This window comes from Musa acuminata, chromosome BXJ2-9 (genome assembly GCF_036884655.1).
Source record: "Musa acuminata AAA Group cultivar baxijiao chromosome BXJ2-9, Cavendish_Baxijiao_AAA, whole genome shotgun sequence".
Classification (NCBI taxonomy): domain Eukaryota; kingdom Viridiplantae; phylum Streptophyta; class Magnoliopsida; order Zingiberales; family Musaceae; genus Musa; species Musa acuminata.
The window spans coordinates 43,796,273-43,816,561 of record NC_088346.1 but is presented as its reverse complement, the minus strand read 5'-3'; the positions used below and the strand labels follow the sequence as shown (position 1 = coordinate 43,816,561).

Here is a 20,289-nt window from a genome sequence, read left to right as displayed (position 1 = left end):
ACCATTTCGCAAACACTTGAACGACTTCCCCTCGCGTTCACTCGCTACCGGCGCGTCAATCGATCTCATCTTTCTCTATAAAAGGGGGTTGGTTTTAGATCCAGGCGGACACCGGCTTCCGCGGGCGAGGATGGTGGCTTCTTCGTGGCCGTCGCTGGATGAGGTAAACCCCCTACGTAAACCGATGACGGAGCGATCGAACTCCCATTGTTTTGTGAATTTATTCCGGTTGGTCGTGTTTTTGAGCGGTGTGGTGATATTGTTTTGGTTTCAAACGTGTTGTTCGGTACTCAGCTCGATGCGGTGAGGAACAAGGTGGCCGATATGAGTGGCGCGGATGTTAGGGATGTGAGGGTTGTGGTTTCGCCATATCGGATTTGCCCTCTCGGTGCCCACATTGATCATCAGGTTTGTTTCCGTTGTTTCTCGCCTCATTTTGTTGATCGATTTCTATGTTGAAATAGATTAAGCAGCGGTAGAGCTTTAATGGATAATGGTTGTAGACAATATATTTCATAATACATGTGGAATCGGTCAACAAATATTGCCGTAGACAATCAAGTTTCTTTTCCCTGAGATGTGACCGCTCCCTGCATTTAAGGCAGGTTTCTTGGATTTGGTGTTCATGTGCTTTCTTTTTATTGTATGTGGTGGGAAGATGGCTTAGACGAGGGAGTTAACATTCCGGGAGTGTCTTCTAGGTCAGGTCATGGATGCTAAATTTTGGAAAGTCAATTTTGGCGATCAATTGCATGAGTCCAGGATTCTTTGGTTATTGATTTTGAGCCACCTGAGAATTGTAGGATTGTTGGACCGGGGACAGTTGAGTGTTTTGTATTATGCTATCACGTGAGGCCATCGTTGAGCTTTCTGGCTTGTGTTTGAAATGGTAGTTGGTTCATGGTTGTACTCAGTCTTCATGAAGATTGAGTTGCGGCTGATAAGTGTGCCATGGAGGATCTGGAGGTGAGTTCGGCATCTCAAGTTCAGATTCATCCTCCCAATAGTTCCCCAGGTCCAAGTTTAAATCCTACCTCATGGACTTCACCATCCTCCTCCTGGTCTTGCTTCATCTAGTATTGAGGACCACTTGATTTGGAGACTGCTTCATCAAGTGTTGGGGACCACTTGATTTTGGTTCCAATGATGACAGTGTGAAAGAAAGCTTGATTGCGAATATTACACAATCATGAATCTGATGGAAATAGCAACCTTTACAACCTGGAGCCTACTAGAACTAATACAGGTTGTCTAACCATGTGGGTTCCTATCAAGATGATTCCCCTCCTCGTATTGTCACAGAACAATGCAGTTGATGCATGTCTGTGACCCTTTGTTGATGTTGTTTCTCATTGTCTTTCGATGTTTTCGAATGTTTTCTCCTATGCAACTTGTAAGGGATATGAAGTAGTTCTGTCAGCCCTATTTTGCTGTTGAGAACGTTTTTGTTTCATGGTTTTTTTATTTGTAAAACATGCAAGCATTGTAGGTAGAGCAGCGTCACATGTATGTGAAAATGGTCGAGATAGCCCTGATTTTGGTATGCCATTAGTTGATTTCTGGTTGACGGTCTTGCAGTGCGAAATGTCAGTTGCCGTAGGATTGGTTGATGTCGCATGAGCACTTGTTCGCTATGGCTTTGTGTATGGTGAACTACCTTTGATCCTATGTTGCACGATCATTTAGATTTTACAGTGTCTATATAGTGTTTGCTTAAATGATTACTTGTGCAATCCTTTGTTTCGTTTCCACCAACCCAACTTGTTTTTGCATGTCCCTATGATATTGCATGAGGCTACGGGTAAGGTGACCCTTTACCGGCGGATATTGCAAGAGTACTGCATGAATTAAGCAAAACCAACTAAGTCCGACCGATCACATACAAAACCTGTCTCATAGTCATTAAAAGTTGGAATTAGGGTGCTGCATGACTTGAAATTTCATGTTAAAAGTCATCATGGTAATTAACAGAATGGTTATGCAGAGATGTAATTTTTTTTGTTAATAAATTAAATAATGATTTCTGTGGTTTGTTTATAAATTAAATAAGAAATGTAATCCTTATTTGTTAATCAAATAAAGATCTGTACCAAAATATAAGAGAACCGGATTCACCAACTTGTTTTTCTGTTTCTTTTAATTTCTTATAGGGAGGAACCGTTACAGCTATGACTATCAATATGGGAATACTGCTGGGCTTTGTACCTTCACTTGATGCTCAGGTAAGAGCATAGTCTTTAAAATCCTTATGGTTTATGCAAAATAATTTCCCTCTCGCTGATCATGAAACTAAAGTACTTAATCATATTCTTTGATCAACAATACAGTGCCCATTGTATACAGATAGAATTTCACCAAAAGTTCTTATTGGTTGTAGATTTTTTTTTTTGTTAAATTGTAGTTTTTGTTCTTTCTGGACAGGTCAAAGCTGAACTTTAAGCAGGCATATCATGATACATCTCCACTAACTAGTTGTATTGTACATGGCCGTCAAAGTGGAAAGAGCACTATGATATTGTTATGCTGATTAAAGATATTGCAGCAGTTAACCAAAGTTGCACTCCTTGCCATGACTTATTGGACTTTCTTCTTTGTCTTATCGAACACTGATCTTAAGGGGTTTTTATCTTTAGCTGTGCAAAAATGTTATTGAAATTGATGCTCATAAGATAGACTACTAAAAACTGAGTGCAGTAACTGGTATAAATATGATGTTTACAGAAAGACAATTTTTTTTTAATTTTTGTTTCTTGAATTTCATCATTATGGAAAATCAATGCAAGTGGTTTAGATGTGTTATTTTAGGAAAGTAAGCCTTATTGAGAAGTCCTGGTCATCCTTTCACTTGTAAAGCATAGCTGTCGAGCTCTTCACTCCACCTATTAGTTTTCACTTTTTAGTGGCTCACCACTTGGGATTCCTCTTCCTTTATTTTCTCTGTTCAAAGGATTTCAGTTACCCAAATCTTTTCACCATATATACAAATCACCTTATTGTGAGAGTGTTCTTTCAATATTCCTGTAGTTTCTCCAGGATCAGCCTCAGAGATGTTCTTAACTAGCAAATCCACTTGTAATATTTGTGTTGTACTGTCCAGTTTGTGGACTCAGGCAAAGAAAGACAATCTAGATCGAGGATTGATTTAGTGGACATATTGATGTTTGTATCTTGGTAGGTAGAATTTTGCACCAAATAGGCCACATCATAGGGGGTTTTGACACAGTCGTTTTCCCCTTCTTTATCATTGAACTGGTTCATTACTTTAACTAATCAGTTTAATGGTTTGTAATGGACAGATATAATCAAATGCAGGGTCTACTGTACCGAGCTGTACCGCCCGGTATGTACCGGTCCGATAGGTTTTCGGTACGCGGACCGACTGTTACCAGTCCGAGGCATTGTAGCATTGTAGCAGTGCTACAGTACTCGGTACACCAGGGTGTACTGCTCGGTATACCGTACCATACCGGTACGGAGCCCAGGTCGAAATACCGGTACGGTACGATATTACGAACCTTGATCAAATGAACTTACTAATATAGCTCTTGCGTGCTTAGGCATTCTTTTTTCCAAGTGAATTGAGTACCCATGTCTTCAAAGGAGCTTGCATAGCAACCCTCTCCTTAATGTTTATATATATGGCAAAAATTCAGGATATTGGTTGTCCTTATGAAGTTCTGGATGTCAGCTGCCTAATAGATAAATTATCTTTTGGTTTAGGACCAGCACGTGATGCACACAAAAGATTGGTTGGTTTAGACTTTACAGGATGATTACAAGTGCCTTAAAACATAAGAGAATTATAAACCTAATAAAAAAGTTCCACATGCCATATCTATATATTTTGTTGAGTTTTTGTTGCCTCGGTTCATTATATCTTTCATACATTTCTTTTCTTGTGGTTTACCTTAAATGCTCCAAGATATTATTAAAAAACTTAAAACCATTTCTGGTTGCTTCGGATGCTGTTGATCTGAATATACTCTTGTAGGTTATACTACGGTCTGGACAACTTCATGGAGAAGTAAAGTTTAGGTATGGACCTTTTCAGATTAGGCTGATACAGTGTTTGTTGTACCATTAAAGAATGAAATCAGAAGAAAATGTGCTTTTCCGTTGGATTGCAAAGATATGAAAAACTTGGTTCATCTAATTAAAATCTTACAAAAGACTCCGTCTGTTGCCAAGTTATTTTCACCTCACATCCCTAGACTGTTAGTGACTTTAAATTGCTTTTGGTATGATCAGCATATTATACAGTCGCAATGATGGCTTTGTCTATCATCTTTCAGATTATTTGTTAATATCCCTTGGCCTAGAGTAATTTGTTCAGTTTCTTCAGATGCTTTAGGAAATGCAGGACATTTATCAGCATCATTTTGATAATTGAGGCATATTAGGGCACTTGCTGATATTTTCCGATCTTATCTAGTATGATTGTTTAAGCATATTCTGACTTTTCCCAACCTAGCATCAATAAACCACTTTTTGAATCTGGTTTGAGATATTCATTGATAGCGTTTTGGCCATCTTAGTCAAATAAATCTCAGAAAATTGTTTTTTGTCTTATGCTGTAGAAGTAGCTAGTTTTATTTTCTTATGTACAGTTTGTTCAGATTTTTCCCCTTTTCTTTGTAAACTTGTGACTGATGGGAACACTAGGCTGCACTATGGTCTGGGTTGGACAACTTATGTGAGCTGCCATCCCACATATAGTGATACCTCTGGTGGATCTTTATGAAAAATTACAAGCTTTACAGTGGCAGACTATCTTCATCCATTTTAATGGAATTATTGTCTGAAAAGCATATGCTGAGATGTTAGAATTGACTAGCATTAGAATTTTTGTGATGGCTAAGTGTGTATAAATATAATTGATGGAGTAGTGCCTATAAGCTGGCACCTTTATTTAGTTTCAAAGACACTGCAGACCGATTTGACACTCGATCGATCTTATTGCAAAAACCTACTTCTATATTTGTGTTACAGAGACATGTAAAACATTCTTGATCCTTATAATTTACATTCATCCATTAGGATGACAAGCAGTAAAGCAGGTTTATTACAAATGGAGCATATTTTCGATTACATTTGATTTCAATGCTGAATCAGGTTTACTGCTTCACATATCTAATCTACGATAGTTGAAAGTTTATCTGATGAAGACATAAGGTTTTCTTCAAATGTCAGATGTTCACTCAGTAAACCAAAATTTGTGTTTTCCAAACTTCATTTCAAATGATCTCAGCAGTCTTTTTGCATTTTTCTTATGTGAAACAAATTCTAGTTTAATTTTTTTTGCGCAACATCTTCAATATTTTGACTCTTATAAAGGCTACTCTGTCAAAGATGCTTTCTGACATATTGATCCATGATGGCTAAGCAATTTACTTTTGTGGTATTTGTTCCTGTCATTCACATTAAAAATTGTATGATTGCAGTAGCTTATGGTTTTTGCAGAGTTGATGAAGTTCAACACCCCAAAAAAATTCCTGAAGAACCAGATTGGGCATGTTACCCCAGAGGTGCGCTTTATGCATTGCAAAGTAAAGGACATCATCTCACTAAGGTTGAAAATATCACTTATACCCTGTTAATAGTTTTGAATTTATATTATTATGTCTATTCAACAACGGTTACATTCTCGGTGTGTATTTTTGGTTTGAGGCTTAGACATTTTAGATCCTTTTTGTGTTCAATATATGTGTATGCTAGGTATATCAGTTGCATCTAGGTTTCTAAAGATGGAACATATTTTTTGCATTATGAGCACCAAAAGTAAAGCACCTCATCATCTTATTTGACGATGAATTTGAGACATATTGCTCTCAAGATCTTAATACAAAAAAGTTTTAACACTAAAAGGTTATATGAACCTATTAGAAAGTTCAATAAATAGAAATATGAACCTATTAGAAGTGAGGAAATGAGTACAACACCACTGAGAATCTACAACTCTGAGCAGTTTTATAACTAATGTTGTGTACTTAGTGCTATCTGTTGGTCCCTTTTACATTTTCGTTAGTGCATTCCAGGATGTGAAATGTCAGGAAATATGGCTTACAAGAGTAACAAAGTAGATGTTGAAGAGTCTTAATTTAGTTCTGCTAATAAGTATTCAAGAGATTTCTTTATAACAACACGAAAATTGGACCAATTTATTAGGCTTGACTTGACACCACAGGAATTTAGCTTAAGTTGATTAATATTGTTCTTATCATTCCATCATTTGCTACTTGAATCTAGCTTGATTAGTAAGAAAATTGTTTTCAAATAGATGATCACAAACTACATTGTGATACATGGACATCATTTGCTAAATAAAGCAAGTTATCTGACATTCAAATAGTTTGTTTTGAACTATTCAATGAAGACCAGTCAGCTTGTTGCGTATTAGGCTAGAAGCCTACTAGCCTAGACACAATCAAGATTAGTGCCAGTAAGCTAAATCAATTTATTCATTAGACATTTCACATGCATTACAGTTAATCCAATCTTTTCTCTATAAAAAGTCCCTAGAATATAGTTTATTGCACAAGAAAAGATGGCTCAAGAAAGACAGATTTTCTTACCTTAAATGGTACATTTACCTTCCAAAATTTCTGGAAAACAAACTTCTAATTTCCCCAAGGGATCCATTGAGCCCTAGGGATTGCTAAATGATGAGACTGAGAACTTAGCCTTAAGAGAGACTCTCCAAAGCAACGAGTCATTCATGTCCAAAATGGTGCAGTAATTCAAAGCAGTTGCCATTTTTGGGTACTTACTCAAGAAGATTATCCCCAAAGGAATCATTGAGCCTTGGGAACTTGCTAATGCTAGCTTCACTTCATCTACAAAGAGAAGCAACATAATTGCTTTTCTTGTGAATAAGGGCATATAACAACAAGGATATTCTTAGTTAATTTGATAGTATTTAAATTTATATTTATTGTTTCTAGTACTTTGATATCCTTAGTTAATTTGATAGTTTTTAGCCTTACCTCTCCTCATACCATTAAGACAATTTGTCTCACCTCTTTTTAACTACAACATCTATAGGCATACATCTAAAATAATTTCTTAGGGATTGGCCCATTTAATATATCTAGCCAAAATTTTAGTAATATTTCGTTTTCTATTCTCAGAGATAACTCCAACATTTGAGAAAATCTTTTCACATGGTAGACAAGTTATCACTCCTAACCATTTGAAAGGGCCTTTACTTTCGATAATACATGTGCCGAAGCAAATCTTTTTGAGGAATTTCAATTCCCAGCCTCCAAGTTGCTTTGGATTACGCTCCATACTCCAATTCACTTGGTGTCATCATTTCAAATATTTCTAATTTTCTCCCCAAAAGAATGCTCTGTGCAAACTTACTGATTTATTCATGCCCTGTATAGGAACATAAAAGATTGAGAAATAGTGTAGTAGATGTCCGAGAATGGTTTTAATATATTGTTTTCCCTCTATCACAAACTACAACCACAGTTATGCTTGGGAGCTCTAGCTACAGTTTATAATTACTTTAAATCTTGGATATATCAGGATGTATTGATTTCTAAATATACAGTTTTGCCCTAAAGAAGGACAAAGTTTAGTAAGGGTCAAATGTAAGCAGCCTTGACCGGAGAGCAAAGGGGCAAATGGTCTGTATATGTGATTTGATACTTCACACCCGAGTCCCAATTCAGGCAACTTTACTATGCTGTCAAAACATGTCCTCCATATAGCTCTCATGCCATCAATCGATAATTGTATCTTGCAGATGTATCTGCAGATTCATTAGCATTTTCTTTGGTATGCATATGTTTTCCTAGAATATACAATTTGAAAATGACTATATGTGTGAACATTTGTTTTTTTCTTCTATTGATGTCAAAACTCAAAACTACTACTGATGGTTTTATTTCACTGAAAGGTTGTGTTTTCTTGTGGTCAAAATTGATGACCTAAAAGTTCCTTTTTATAAATTGGTATTGCAGGGTATCACTGGGTTCATTTGCGGTTCTGAGGAACATAGTTCAGGGCTTAGCTCCTCCGCGGCTGTATGTTTTGTTTAAACTGATTATGATACCATTCCTTGCATATCTTATGCTTCTCCCTTGTGTATTGTTTGGGGCCGATGTCATATACTTCTAAAAAAAAAAAGCAAATAGTGCTGTTTGTTATATGTCGAACATATTTTTGATACATTAATGCATCTTATGAAATCATTTAGCAAAGATGCTTTATGGGAACATGCCAAATCATCATTCAGAATATCCATCTCTATTTTTCTGAGATGTAACTCTATACATTTGAAGAACCACTGAAAGGATATTAGGTTGAAAGAAAAAAAATCTTAGGTTGTATAACTGATAGTACTCTGATCAGGAGTTGCTGAGGTATTTATTGTGTTTAGGACAGCAAGATTCAGTTTTAACATCTTCAGATCGGCTAGACATATTGAGTGTTTCTAAGTAAAAAAATAATCCAGTTATAACTTGGCTGTATCATTTGCATGGAAAAGCTTAATGTTGCATGACTTATGCCAAAGTTTTGTAATGAGATTTATAAGAACAAAATCCTTATGGTTAGATGATTGTGTCCTCGTATAGTACAGTGACTATAAAATGATGACAATGACAACTGTGATGAGTCAAGTTATCTGGTATATGTTGCTGTCTTCCCTGTAGTTCTAAATAATATTGTCATTAGTACCAAGATCGATTAAAATAAATACACTAGCTAAAGTTGCACATTATAAAACAAAATTATATGTGGGTGCAACAGTCAATTCATGCACTTGAATTAGTTCACATAGAGACACTGATGCTGTGGAGATTGTAGAATACAATTTAATGTGGTGGAAAGAGTTTTCATGTGTAGAATTGCTAATCAAGGTAATTTAGTCATATTACTAATTTAGCTCTAAATTGTCTTTTGAGGTGAATATTATACTTCATAATCTGTGAGAGGCAATTAATTAACTTATAATTTGATAGCCTATTATGTCAATATTTTATATATAAGAGTAATGTTTTTTCAAAATCTGTTATAATGAGATCAATCTTGGTACTCATTTTGCTACAACAATAAAATGCGTGACCAGCAATATTCAAGACATGACATCTAAATGTGGTCCCAACATGAATAGTCAATCTTGGATGTATATCTCTGTCAGATGTACTACATGCACTTGATCCATCTAATGCACTTCAATCGTGGAGGGACTAACGTTCATCCAATTCCTCTCGAGTTAAATTAGATCTATGCTTTTGGATGACAAGCAGATACTGTTTTTGCTTTTAACATTCCACTTTTCTTTAGATATCTTTTATCTAAGTAGCAAGTTCTATGATCTAATTATTCATGGTAGATTCTTTTTATCAACAGGTTGGCATCGCTTACCTATTAGCTTTGGAAACAGCAAATTGTAAAATCATAGGTCCTGAAGATAATATTGAATTGGATCGGTAAGTTCTTCCAAAGTGTTCCATAAAATGTCTTTACGATTAGTTTAATGCAATATATTCTTGTGCTGATACATTTTTACTTCTCTATTTCCTGCATACGTTTCTACCCTCATCTTTATTTTGTTACTGCAAAGCAATGTGTTTATGTATGACTAAATATCTTGTTACATCTTGCAAAATCAAATATCTTGTTACATCAGAAGTATCCTAACACAAATTATATTAATGGATTCTTTTAACTATTTTTAAACTCTTTTGAGGCAAGGGGCATGCCTGGATATGCAGGCATAATATGTGCCAACCCACATAGGTTGGCATGGGATCTTTCTCAGCCAGCATATCTCTGTACCAAGCTTTAGCTATGCTAGCCACACTCGCATGGCACTGAACAGCATGCGGCAAAGTTCAAGTCAATGATCACAGTGCTATTGATGGATTTGTCAACACAATTTAAAAATTGTTACAGCATTCTTGGTCCAAGTGTCATGATGGAAAGATGAACAGGAAACCAATTGGAATGCTGCTGATTTATATTTTTTGTAGTCAATTTCTTCAGTGTGCTTGTGTTTAAAATAATTCTTGCCATTAAAAATTGTGACTTTTTGCTCTCTGATAAAAGAAGCATCATCTGGTCCAGTTAACTTGCACATCTGCAGGCTAATTGAGAATGAGTATCTACACCTCAAAAACGGTATCCTGGATCAGTCAGCTATTTTGCTTTCGAAGTATGGGTATCTTACCTGGATGGACTGCAAGGTACGGCTAGACTATTGTCGGGTAAAATGAACTTTTTCAGATATTTGATATTTTACTCATCCTGGTTTCACATTATTGACTGCTACTAGTTTTTCATGCTTGATTATTATTTGCTTTCTAGTTTATGATCAACCAAAGCCGCATAACTTGGTTTTCCAGTAAGAATACACTTATTTTTCTCAGACTAAATTCATCAGTTTCACGGTCCTGAAGTTGACAATTTGCTTTAAATGGTCAAGTTGTAAAATGGATAAACCTTCTTTTACATCTTCTCTGGTGAAGTCATAAGGGGACTGGTTAGCCTAAGCTTGTCTATCATGAACTTCTTTGTTAATCTGATATCTAAACATTTTTTCATACTAGTTCTTAACCATTCTTCTTCCACAATTATATGAAACAAGTCTGTTGGATGTCGTTCTATAACATGTATTGCTGTTCTAACCTTTAGCATTTATTTGTTTGTTGATTGTGGCTTTTATTGGGTAGACAAGAAAATACGATATTGCCAACTTCTCAGAGCTGCTGAAATGTCAGCAATCCGAAGGACAAGAAACATACAAGATTTTATTGGCATTTTCAGGCTTAAAGGAACCTCTCATGAGGAACTCTGGGTATAATACCCGAGTTTCAGAGTGCAGAGAGGCTGCAGAAACTCTTTTAGAGTAAGTTTTTTTTTTTGCTTCATATAAATGTGGCATCTTGCACCATGTGAATATGCATATGCATTTTATTTTTTGCGTATCATTGCACTGTTGATCCTTTACTTCTGCATGAAGCCATTGCTTCCATGAAAGTTTATCTGCTTGCATTCCATTTCAGGTTCTTGTGCCATGCCTAGGGGGTGCTGACAAAATCCCTTCACACTTAGATTAGTTTGTACTGAACGAATTAGGGCTTGTGTTGTACCTTTCTGACACATTCACGTAGATCCAAGTCCAGAATGGCAAGTTATTGGCACCTGACTATAAAATCATTGCTTTTAAATTTAACCATCATAAATTTGGTGGCCAAAATTTTGCTTCCATATGAGACACCAAGAATTTTGTTCCATTAAAAATCATTATTATTTTCAATAAATAGTATGGTGCTAATCTTACCCATTCTCAAAAAAATTGCTAGAAGAAACCATGGAGTCTATTGTACCAAGTTCTAGATGCTTGCTAGACTTGATGATTGCTTATTAAGTTTGTCATTTGCCTCTTGGCTCTTTCAGGACCCTCTTGGTGTTGACTTGGGAGCTTACCCATTAGATTGAGTTGAACCTCGTAGCAATTATTCCTTCTAGCTTTGAGTAACATTTACTTTTTGTCATGCTCGTCTCAAGAATGACCTTTGACCACCGCTAATGCATCATATCTTATCAAGCTGATACTTGAAGCCAAGCTGGGGGTAGGAGGTTCCTACAAGGAACATCCTGAATAGAAGTTGTTCATGCCAACTTCTTCATATCCTAGTGACATTATATATACTAATGAGGAGGATGATCTTGATATGATATGAAGCTCATATTTCATTCCTCTGAAACCTATATTTTTGGTTCCGAAACCTAAACAACCAAGTCAGTACCAAATGCAAATTCTATGATGATAACTTAAGGTTATGTTTAGGCTTCATCATCATGCCTTCCTAAGCCTCCTTATGTGACACCAGATTGCCCTTTTCTAGCTAGCTTTGAGCTCATGTAGCCTTGTAGCTGGCTTCTGGTGTTTGTCCAACCAACTTGAATTATTTTTTACTGGAATATTCCGAGACTTATTCATTGTGAAGGAAATATCTTTGGAGTGTTCTTCATAGTGAAGATTCAAATCTATGTACTGCACATGCCAGCCATGCACAGAAAGTTACCCTATGCATCGACACAGCTGAGGAGGATGATCTTGATATGTTATGTTCATATTTCATTCCTCCAAATCATGTTTTTGGCCCCCAAATATAAACAACTAAGACTACCAAATGCAATTTCTATGATGATAAGAGTTATAGTTAGGCTTTGTCATCATGCCTTCCTAAGCCTCCTTTTGCAATACCAGTTTGCCCTTTTCTAGCTAGCTTCGGGTTTATGTAGCCTTGTAGCCAGCTTCTGGTGTTTGTCCAACCAACTTTGGAACTTTTTTTTGACTGGATTTATTCTGAGTCTCATTCATGGTGAAGGGTGAAGGTGGATATCTATGTGCTACACATGCCAGCCATGCAATTTGTACTCTTACTGATGGTACATTGTTCAACATGCACAGAAAGGTGCCAGATGTATCAACACAAGTTCTTTCTGGTTACATCTTGGCAGAGATTCTTGTGCCTGAATGAGACAACTGGTTCTCATAGAATATTTTAGAACATCAAATTGAAGTAGGGAAAATATGAAATATTTTACTGATGATTTGTAATATCTTCTAATTGAAATTCTTATATATGCTGTTGTGTTACTATTCCACATCTACAGTGCTTCGGGTAATGGAAGTTTGGAACCTCTTCTTTGCAATGGTAAGTGTGAAACTTCATTTTTTTTAATAATTTAAGTTACCTAGTGAGGATGAATCGAGTCTAATAACATCTATTCTACTTTGCCCTACCAGTTGATCCAGACTCCTTTGAAGCACACAAGGTACTTATTCATTCCTCCAATTTATGATTTGGTGCAGTCTACCACTAGTTCTAACAAGCTTTTAAACAATAACTGAGCTAAGTCCCATTTCTCTGGTGAGACATGAAAAGATATGGACATGCATCTCTCTTGTTTGTATGTAACTCTTGACTTATGCGCAAACATGATCTCTTCAATAGAAATGCTTAATTTAGTGGGTATCAGTTCAGCCAGTGTTTTTCTTTCTCATCATGAATCTTTTTGCTTTTAACTAACTTGTCCGTTTCGATATTTCAACTATTATGGACCGAAGTTTTTTGTTTATAGTAAGGTATACAGTTTCGAATAATACTGCCCGTACCGGCAGTATGTGCCGGTCCGTCAGCTGACCGGTACACGGACTGTCCGTTACCGAACGGTATATATATATATATATATATATATACCGAGCGGTATACTGTATCGTATCGTACCGAGCGAATGTCGAAACGTTGGTACAGTACGCGGTACGATATTTCAAACCTTGGTTTATAGTCACCATCACTTCCACATCCATCGTACCCTGGAATCACTTCTCAAGCATGTACAGTTGTACAGTACCATGAAGAAATTAAAATTTTGGAAATGTCAAGACTCAAGACAAATCCTTTTGTTTTTTACCCATGACTGCATGTCCATGTTGTAAACTGGAATTGGTATGTTCTTTGGTTTGATATCTTTCCATAGCATTTATCTCACTTTCTGTCAATTTTGTTCAATCTTTTCACAGGTTGCTTTCTATTTCTGAAGTTGATGAAATAATTCTGTTGTCTGATAACAAGTTAAAACGGAAAGAACAGCTGTAGTGGTTTATGTCAGATTGGATTACCTTACGATTAAAAAATTATCAGAACCAATTTTAGCAATTTATTTTGATTCAATTTGCTAAGGAGTTGACACTGAACCAGCCAACCGCTTAAAGTTATCTCTGTAAAGGATTGTTGAACACTTTGGTCCATTGTCTACTGTTTTCTTTTGGTTCTCTAATTTACTTTTTCTCTTCTCCATTTGCAGAGTATTTTAAAACCGAATCTTGCAAAAAGAGCTCTCCACTACTTCTCAGAAAATAAGCGGGTTAAGGAAGGTTTTTTTCCTCATATTCAGATGAACATATTTTTATTTCTTATGTATGAAGATCCTGTCATGAACTTCCATTTGTTGGTTATATATTCTGTGGGCAAACAGAACTACTATCCGATAACTTTCATGACATAATAAAAGATAGTTGGAATAAATGATAAGAAATCAATTTGCGTAGTCTTGAACAGTGCAACTAGTAAAGTTGTGGGGTTATTAAACATAAAATGAAATTGCATATAGTTCTTTTCTGGGCCTTTTCATCATCTGGTTCAATTGCACTAACTTTATGCTATTTTTTTTGCATCGTAGGACTGAAGGCGTGGGCTTCTGGAAATTTGGATGATTTTGGGAAGCTAATATCTGCTTCTGGTCTCAGTTCCATAGAGAACTATGAGTGTGGTAAATAGAAATTCTTTCAGATACCATGTTATGTGAATGTCATTACTTTGCTTGATTGATTATTGTTGCTTTGTAGGCTACTTTTTTCACTATTGAGAAAAATTTATTGATAATTTAATCTAGAACCAACATGTAGTCCTTGAGTTCCTTATTTCTACTGGTGGTAGCACCTAGGAGCCATAAATGGGGTAGTTGTGATTCTTACTGTCCAGAAGCTATCAGTCGAGAAAAGAGGAAGTAAATTGTAATACCATAAAGAGCAAGCTTAACATATTACATTTGATTGCCTATGTGGTTTCATATTCTAATCACTATACATAGGACGGGATGGAACTGGGATGAAAACTGAGTCAAAACCAATCCTTGTGCAATCTTTTTTGGGTGCAAAACCCGGAGATAAGTAATCAGGAGACGAAATGCTATACACTTTTCAGTAGTGGTGGGACATGAAAATGAAGAGTTGAGAAATAATGCATGTTCAGATTGAGACCATCTTCAGTATGTCCAATACCTATTTTCCTAGGCATATCAGATCAAGTATGTGTTTGCATGATTTTGCTTGATGCACCTTGGAGGATAGTGACCTTTCATTCATTGCTTAAGCCTTTTCCTGATCTTACGGAGAACACATTGAGATACAACTGCACTGCACAATGCAGGGTGCAAGGAGATGATAGATCTCTATGAAATCCTTCTGAAGGCTCCTGGTGTTTTCGGAGCCCGCTTCAGCGGTGCTGGATTTAGAGGCTGCTGCCTTGCCCTGGTCGATGCTGATCTTACAGATAAAGCTTCTGCCTTCGTCAAGCAGGAATACCAAAAGGTTCAACCTGAGTTGGCCAGCAAGCTCCCGCAAGACAGGCTTGTGTTGATATGCGAACCAGGAGACTCTGCTCATGTCATATAGCAAGTAGAATTCAGCCATGGAAGGTACGTCGATAACCTGCTATCGCAATTCTTATTCAATGTACAACTTGTCATTCTATTGTAATATCGCGTGCACATTCGATTTATTGTTCCATTCGACATCTTCTGTCATAAAAATCTTTGCATTGGCTGACACTTGATATGTGAATGCTTTGTCGTTGCATCTTGTACTGGCAAAACAATTGGCTCATCTGCGGTAAAAGTCCCTCATCTTTCATTCTTGTCACAGATAAGGTAGTATATATGATCTTGTCTCGAGGGATGTCATTTCTTCTTTTTGCCTAAATGTCGAGCCCATTCAGAAACTTTAAGACGATCAAACAATTTTGTTGTTGGTCATCAAGACCAAGGTTTGTCGTACCGAAACGTACCGCCCGTACTAGGCGGTATGTATCGGTCCGACAAGTTATCGATACGCGAATCGTCTGGTACCGCTACAGTACTACAGTACTATACTGTAGCATTGCTACAGTATAAAAATAAAAAAAATATTCGATACATCAAGGCGTACCGAGTCGTTCAGTACGTCCTGATGTACCGCCCAGTACATCGGTACCGTACCGTACTGAGCCCGAGTCGAAATGCTGGTATGGTACGGTACAACGAATCTTGATCGAAGCTTTCACTTTGATGCGTACTGATTCCATTCTAATAGCTCATAGTCATTAGCTAAGAATTTTTTTTTAGAAAAATCTATATTTAAAATATTATTAATTTGGTGATAAATTTACTGAACGTTAGGGGATCTGAAGCATCATATAATAAGTTAATATCAGTTCAGCTGAAGAAAACTTAGATTATTATTATTGATAGGAAAATCTTGATCTCAATCTTCACAGGTTGAGTCAAGACATGTTTTAGAAAAGTGAGATACGAGCAAATTTCCTGCCGAGTCACAAGTTGAATTAACCGATGAGGATGACCGACTTGGAAGCCGTCGTCTTGTCTCTATTTGAGTGACGAGAGAGAGAGAGAGAGAGAGAGAGAGAGAGAGAGAGAGGATCCTAACTGTAGGGCAGGAACAACAGCCGTGGTCAGGAATCCACACAGACGGAGTCGACGTCGAGAGTCGTTGGCAAGTAGGAAGTCGTCCTTTGGGCGATGAAACGTAGCCAAATAGGTTCATGCACACGAGTAATCAATGTCATATTGCTTTAAGATACGGGATCCTTGAACCTCAAATGATGATGCTTCTTTTCGATGGTTCGACACTTTGCACCGACTTTGATCTTGAAGCGTGTGCTCGAATTTGATCACAAAGTATTTAATATTATTTGATGATATCATGGAATCGATCATACAATATGTTTGTATTTGGATACGATGGAATATGCTCGTCGACTTCGATCTCCGACAAGGGAGTCAATTTCGATATGAAATCCATCAACACTTGAATCTTAATGGTAACCCTCTATACGTATCGGACGTTGAACTCATCTAGCTCTACCGACCACCTCAACATCTATATCAAGACATCAATTCGCGAAAGAATCTACCTGAGTGGTTGGTTGGTGATCACTTGTATGGGATATGTTTGAAAATATGGATGAAGCTTCATTGTCACTAATACTAGTGCAAAAGCCATACACTCGATAGGAGGATATCACTCTTTGGTTCCACTTAGTATATGGTTGACATAATATATGAGTTTTTGGACTCTCGAGTCATCCCGCACCAATATGAGTTAACAATCTACTTGGTGGTAATGAGATAGAGGCCGAGAGCCTCACCCAAAATGGAGGAGAGATATGACAATTGGACGAAGTGATACTTCAGCTTCTCAAATGCCTCCTAGCACTTCTCAATCTACAGGAAACCTTTTGGATTTTTCAAGGCCTAAAAGAAGGGCAGACACTTATCTCTCAACTAGGATAAAAACCAGCTAAGCGATTCACCATGTTAACTACTACACTTCCTTCACCGATCAAAGTAGATGTATCTCCAATATAGCATGGACCTTTTTGGGGTTTGTGGCACAAAGCAAATGTTGAGGTGGTTGGTATAGCTGAGCGAGTTTGACATTTGATATGTATGTTAAGGCTCAGGCATTGGCAGATTTTATATCGAAGCTCACCCCCTTGCTCGAGGTTGAAGTCAACGAGCACACCCTCTCGACATGGACCCTGTTCGTAAATGGTTCCACCACATCGGAAAGGGATGGTGCTGAGCTTGTCCTGAAATGTCTGAATAAGCAAGTGTATAAACAAGCTCTATAGTTCGAGTTTAAAATATCCAATAATGTAGCTAAATATGAAACGCTTCTCTTAGGGCTCTGACTCACTCGAGAGCTCTTGGTGCAAGACTTGACAATGTGTTTAGCGACACATAACTAGTCTTGAGCCAAGTTGACATGAGCTATGAAGCCCGAGATGGGACCATGACGAAGTACCTTGTTGAGGTGCGACTGTTAGCCCTAAGCTTCTCTTAAATCTGCATCCTGTGGGTATCTCACATAGAAAATGCCCAAGCTAACGCACTACCTAGGTTAGCCTCCACCCAAGCTCTAAGGGAAGTTTGGCTGATTGTTAAGACATTATCGACTCGAACCATTGAAGGGCACGACATAGCCATAGTCAAGGAAGAATCGAGCTGCATTGACGAGATCTTATGTTACAAAAGAGATGAGGTGCTCCCTATTGATCGCACGAGGTCTCGAAGAGTCAAGCATCATTAAGCATGGTATTACATAATTAATGATTGTCTGTACCGTAGGTCCTTCAGGTAATCCTTCAGCTAATGATTGTTTGACACCACAAGAAGTTGAGAAGGTGCTTATCGAGGTGTACAAAGGTATTTACAGAAAGCACCTAAATGGACGAACCATTGCATTCAAGGTGCTTTGACAAGGGTTCTACTAGCTGACATTGCGTAAGGACACAATCACCTATACCCGGAGGTGCCACTAGTGCCAAAAGTTTGCTTGGGTACTACACTAGCCAACGATCCCTCTGAGCTCTCCTTCTAGCATCAAAATATTATTGACGTCTTAATTAGCCTAACATGGTTCGGACCCATAAGTCTAAAGTGCCTCCGAAGTAGAAACATAAAAGCTCCCGAAGCACACCTTGGAGGAAGACAAATGATAGGGAATCTACTGTCGGTTGACACATAGTTGCCACATGAAATCCAAGTCACCCTCCACCCATCCGCCTATGTGGATAAAGATTTAAAGCAGATAAATACAAGCTTCCTTCTTGCCGATTATGATAAGAAAGACAATCACAAACTTTCTTGTCTTCCTTTATGATAAAAAAAGGCAATCACAAACTTCATTCTCATCCTTTAAAAACATATACCGAATAAGTGGGGAAAGCTCTCTCTCCTTTTTAAAATTACTCTAAACCCACATTTAGGGACCTTATATTACTAACTCGAGCTGACCAATATGTCAATGATATTTTTTTATAATATTTTAGCGATAGAATGAGGACCCAATGTCGAAGGAATGTCCACCTAATAACCCTCTCAACAAACACTCAAGCGAGGAGGCCCTTTTCTCGATCCACGGTACTTTCACTCAAGGGGGGCAATAGCTACCTGTTCCATATGTGAATGCATTTACCTCAGCTCAAATGCCAATGCGATCTTGGCATTTGTTTAATGACTTGAGCCTCTCACCCTCAGAAGCGACGATGACGGAAAGTCTATCATCCTTAGCTAGCTCTTTAAGCACATTAACGATGCTCATAACGATGACATTACCGAAAACAATGGCTACACCTCCCCGGACCACCACATCCTCGAGCTGAATAACTTCAAGTGCTCACAACAGTGACATCACCGAAAGCGATGGCTACGACTCTTGGAGCACCACGTCCTCAAACTTCACCATTGGAGGTGGCGCCAGCGACCACTTGGCCTTCCACCTCCATCCCTTTCATCCTTGTCTTCACCGATCTCTCGTACAATATGAAAAAACATTAAAAACTATCGTGCCTACTCAGCTACCACAACCCCTAAGCTAACACTAACCACAACTTCAAATGTGACGACAATAAAAAGTCCATCACCCTCAACATCTCTTCAAGCGTGTTGGTGATGCTCACAACAACAACATCATCAAAAGCGATGGCTACACCTCCCTGGAGCACCACATCCTCGAGCTCAATGATTTTGCTCCCAGAGGTGGCGCCAACAACCACTTAGTCTTCTGCCTTCATCCCTTTTATTCTCATCTTCATTGATCTCTCGTACAACATGAAGAAAGATTGGCAGTTGTTGCTTTTATGCAAGAACGACCTCGCCATTGACCTCGCCGTCGACCTCGAGCCACCGGAGGTTATCTCCAAGATTGAGACATTATTAAATTCCATCTCTAGTGAGGCACCGGAAGGGGAAATCTTTGTGGTGCTAGGGATGAATGGCTCAAGGGGCAACTCCTTTAGGTGATCTTCATTTACATCATACAAGCCTTTTGCACCCCATGCTCATCGTGAAAGGGACCTTGATGTTCTCCATGGAGTTTCGACTATCGCGGTCGAAAAAGCCCGACCCACATGAAGAAAAATTCGCCATGACAAAGGGAGGATCCAAAATCCGTCACGATGGAAGACTTGAAACTCACTACGACGAGAGAACCGAAATTCACCACAACGGAGGGAAGCCTTGAGGCTTTTGCCATGGTGGGAGGACTTAGAAGATAAGAAAGTGTGTAATTGTCTTCCTTATCATAATGGATGAGAAAAAAACTTATGTTTCTTTGCTTTGAACCTTCAATCTTCGTCCATGTAGGCGAACTTGCTTTGAGAGGAGGGTAACTTAGCTCTCACATGATAACCACGTGTCGATTGACGATAGATTCTCTATTATTTGTTCCCCGGAAGGTGTGCTTTGGAAGTTCTATGTTTTCACCTCGGAAGTATATCAAACAATTCTGCATATACAAATCCAAACCTCCGATACATTGAAGCTTGCAGTTACAAGTTCTAATGCTAATCTAAGTTGACCCCAAAGTCCCAACAAGTCAAACAATCAAGATTTACTAATTAAAACCTTGAATTATTAATTGGTGTAAGTGGTGAAATATCAGACAACCTGAATTCATTAATATTAATGACCAGGATAGATACA

The 20,289-nt window shown here is 37.8% G+C and overlaps 1 protein-coding gene across 3 annotated transcripts; it reads left to right on the top strand.

Annotated features, from left to right (window-relative positions):
- Positions 1-2: 2 nt before the first annotated feature.
- On the top strand, positions 3-15,354 carry LOC135623522 (galacturonokinase-like). Of its 3 annotated transcripts, XM_065126589.1 has the most exons (14): positions 3-163; positions 295-408; positions 2,151-2,222; positions 3,992-4,035; positions 5,461-5,569; positions 7,968-8,030; positions 9,361-9,440; positions 10,097-10,196; positions 10,683-10,858; positions 12,637-12,677; positions 12,770-12,798; positions 13,831-13,900; positions 14,206-14,295; positions 14,955-15,354. In XM_065126589.1, exons 1-14 carry the CDS (start codon positions 131-133, stop codon positions 15,197-15,199), a joined length of 1,266 nt encoding a protein of 421 aa, XP_064982661.1. In that variant the 5' UTR covers positions 3-130; the 3' UTR covers positions 15,200-15,354. The 3 variants fall into 3 exon arrangements, with proteins under 3 accessions (XP_064982661.1, XP_064982664.1, XP_064982663.1); XM_065126591.1 differs by lacking the exons at positions 3-163; positions 295-408 and adding an exon at positions 1,346-1,393; XM_065126592.1 differs by lacking the exons at positions 3-163; positions 3,992-4,035 and having other exon boundaries at positions 332-408.
- The last annotated feature ends 4,935 nt before the right edge of the window (positions 15,355-20,289 follow it).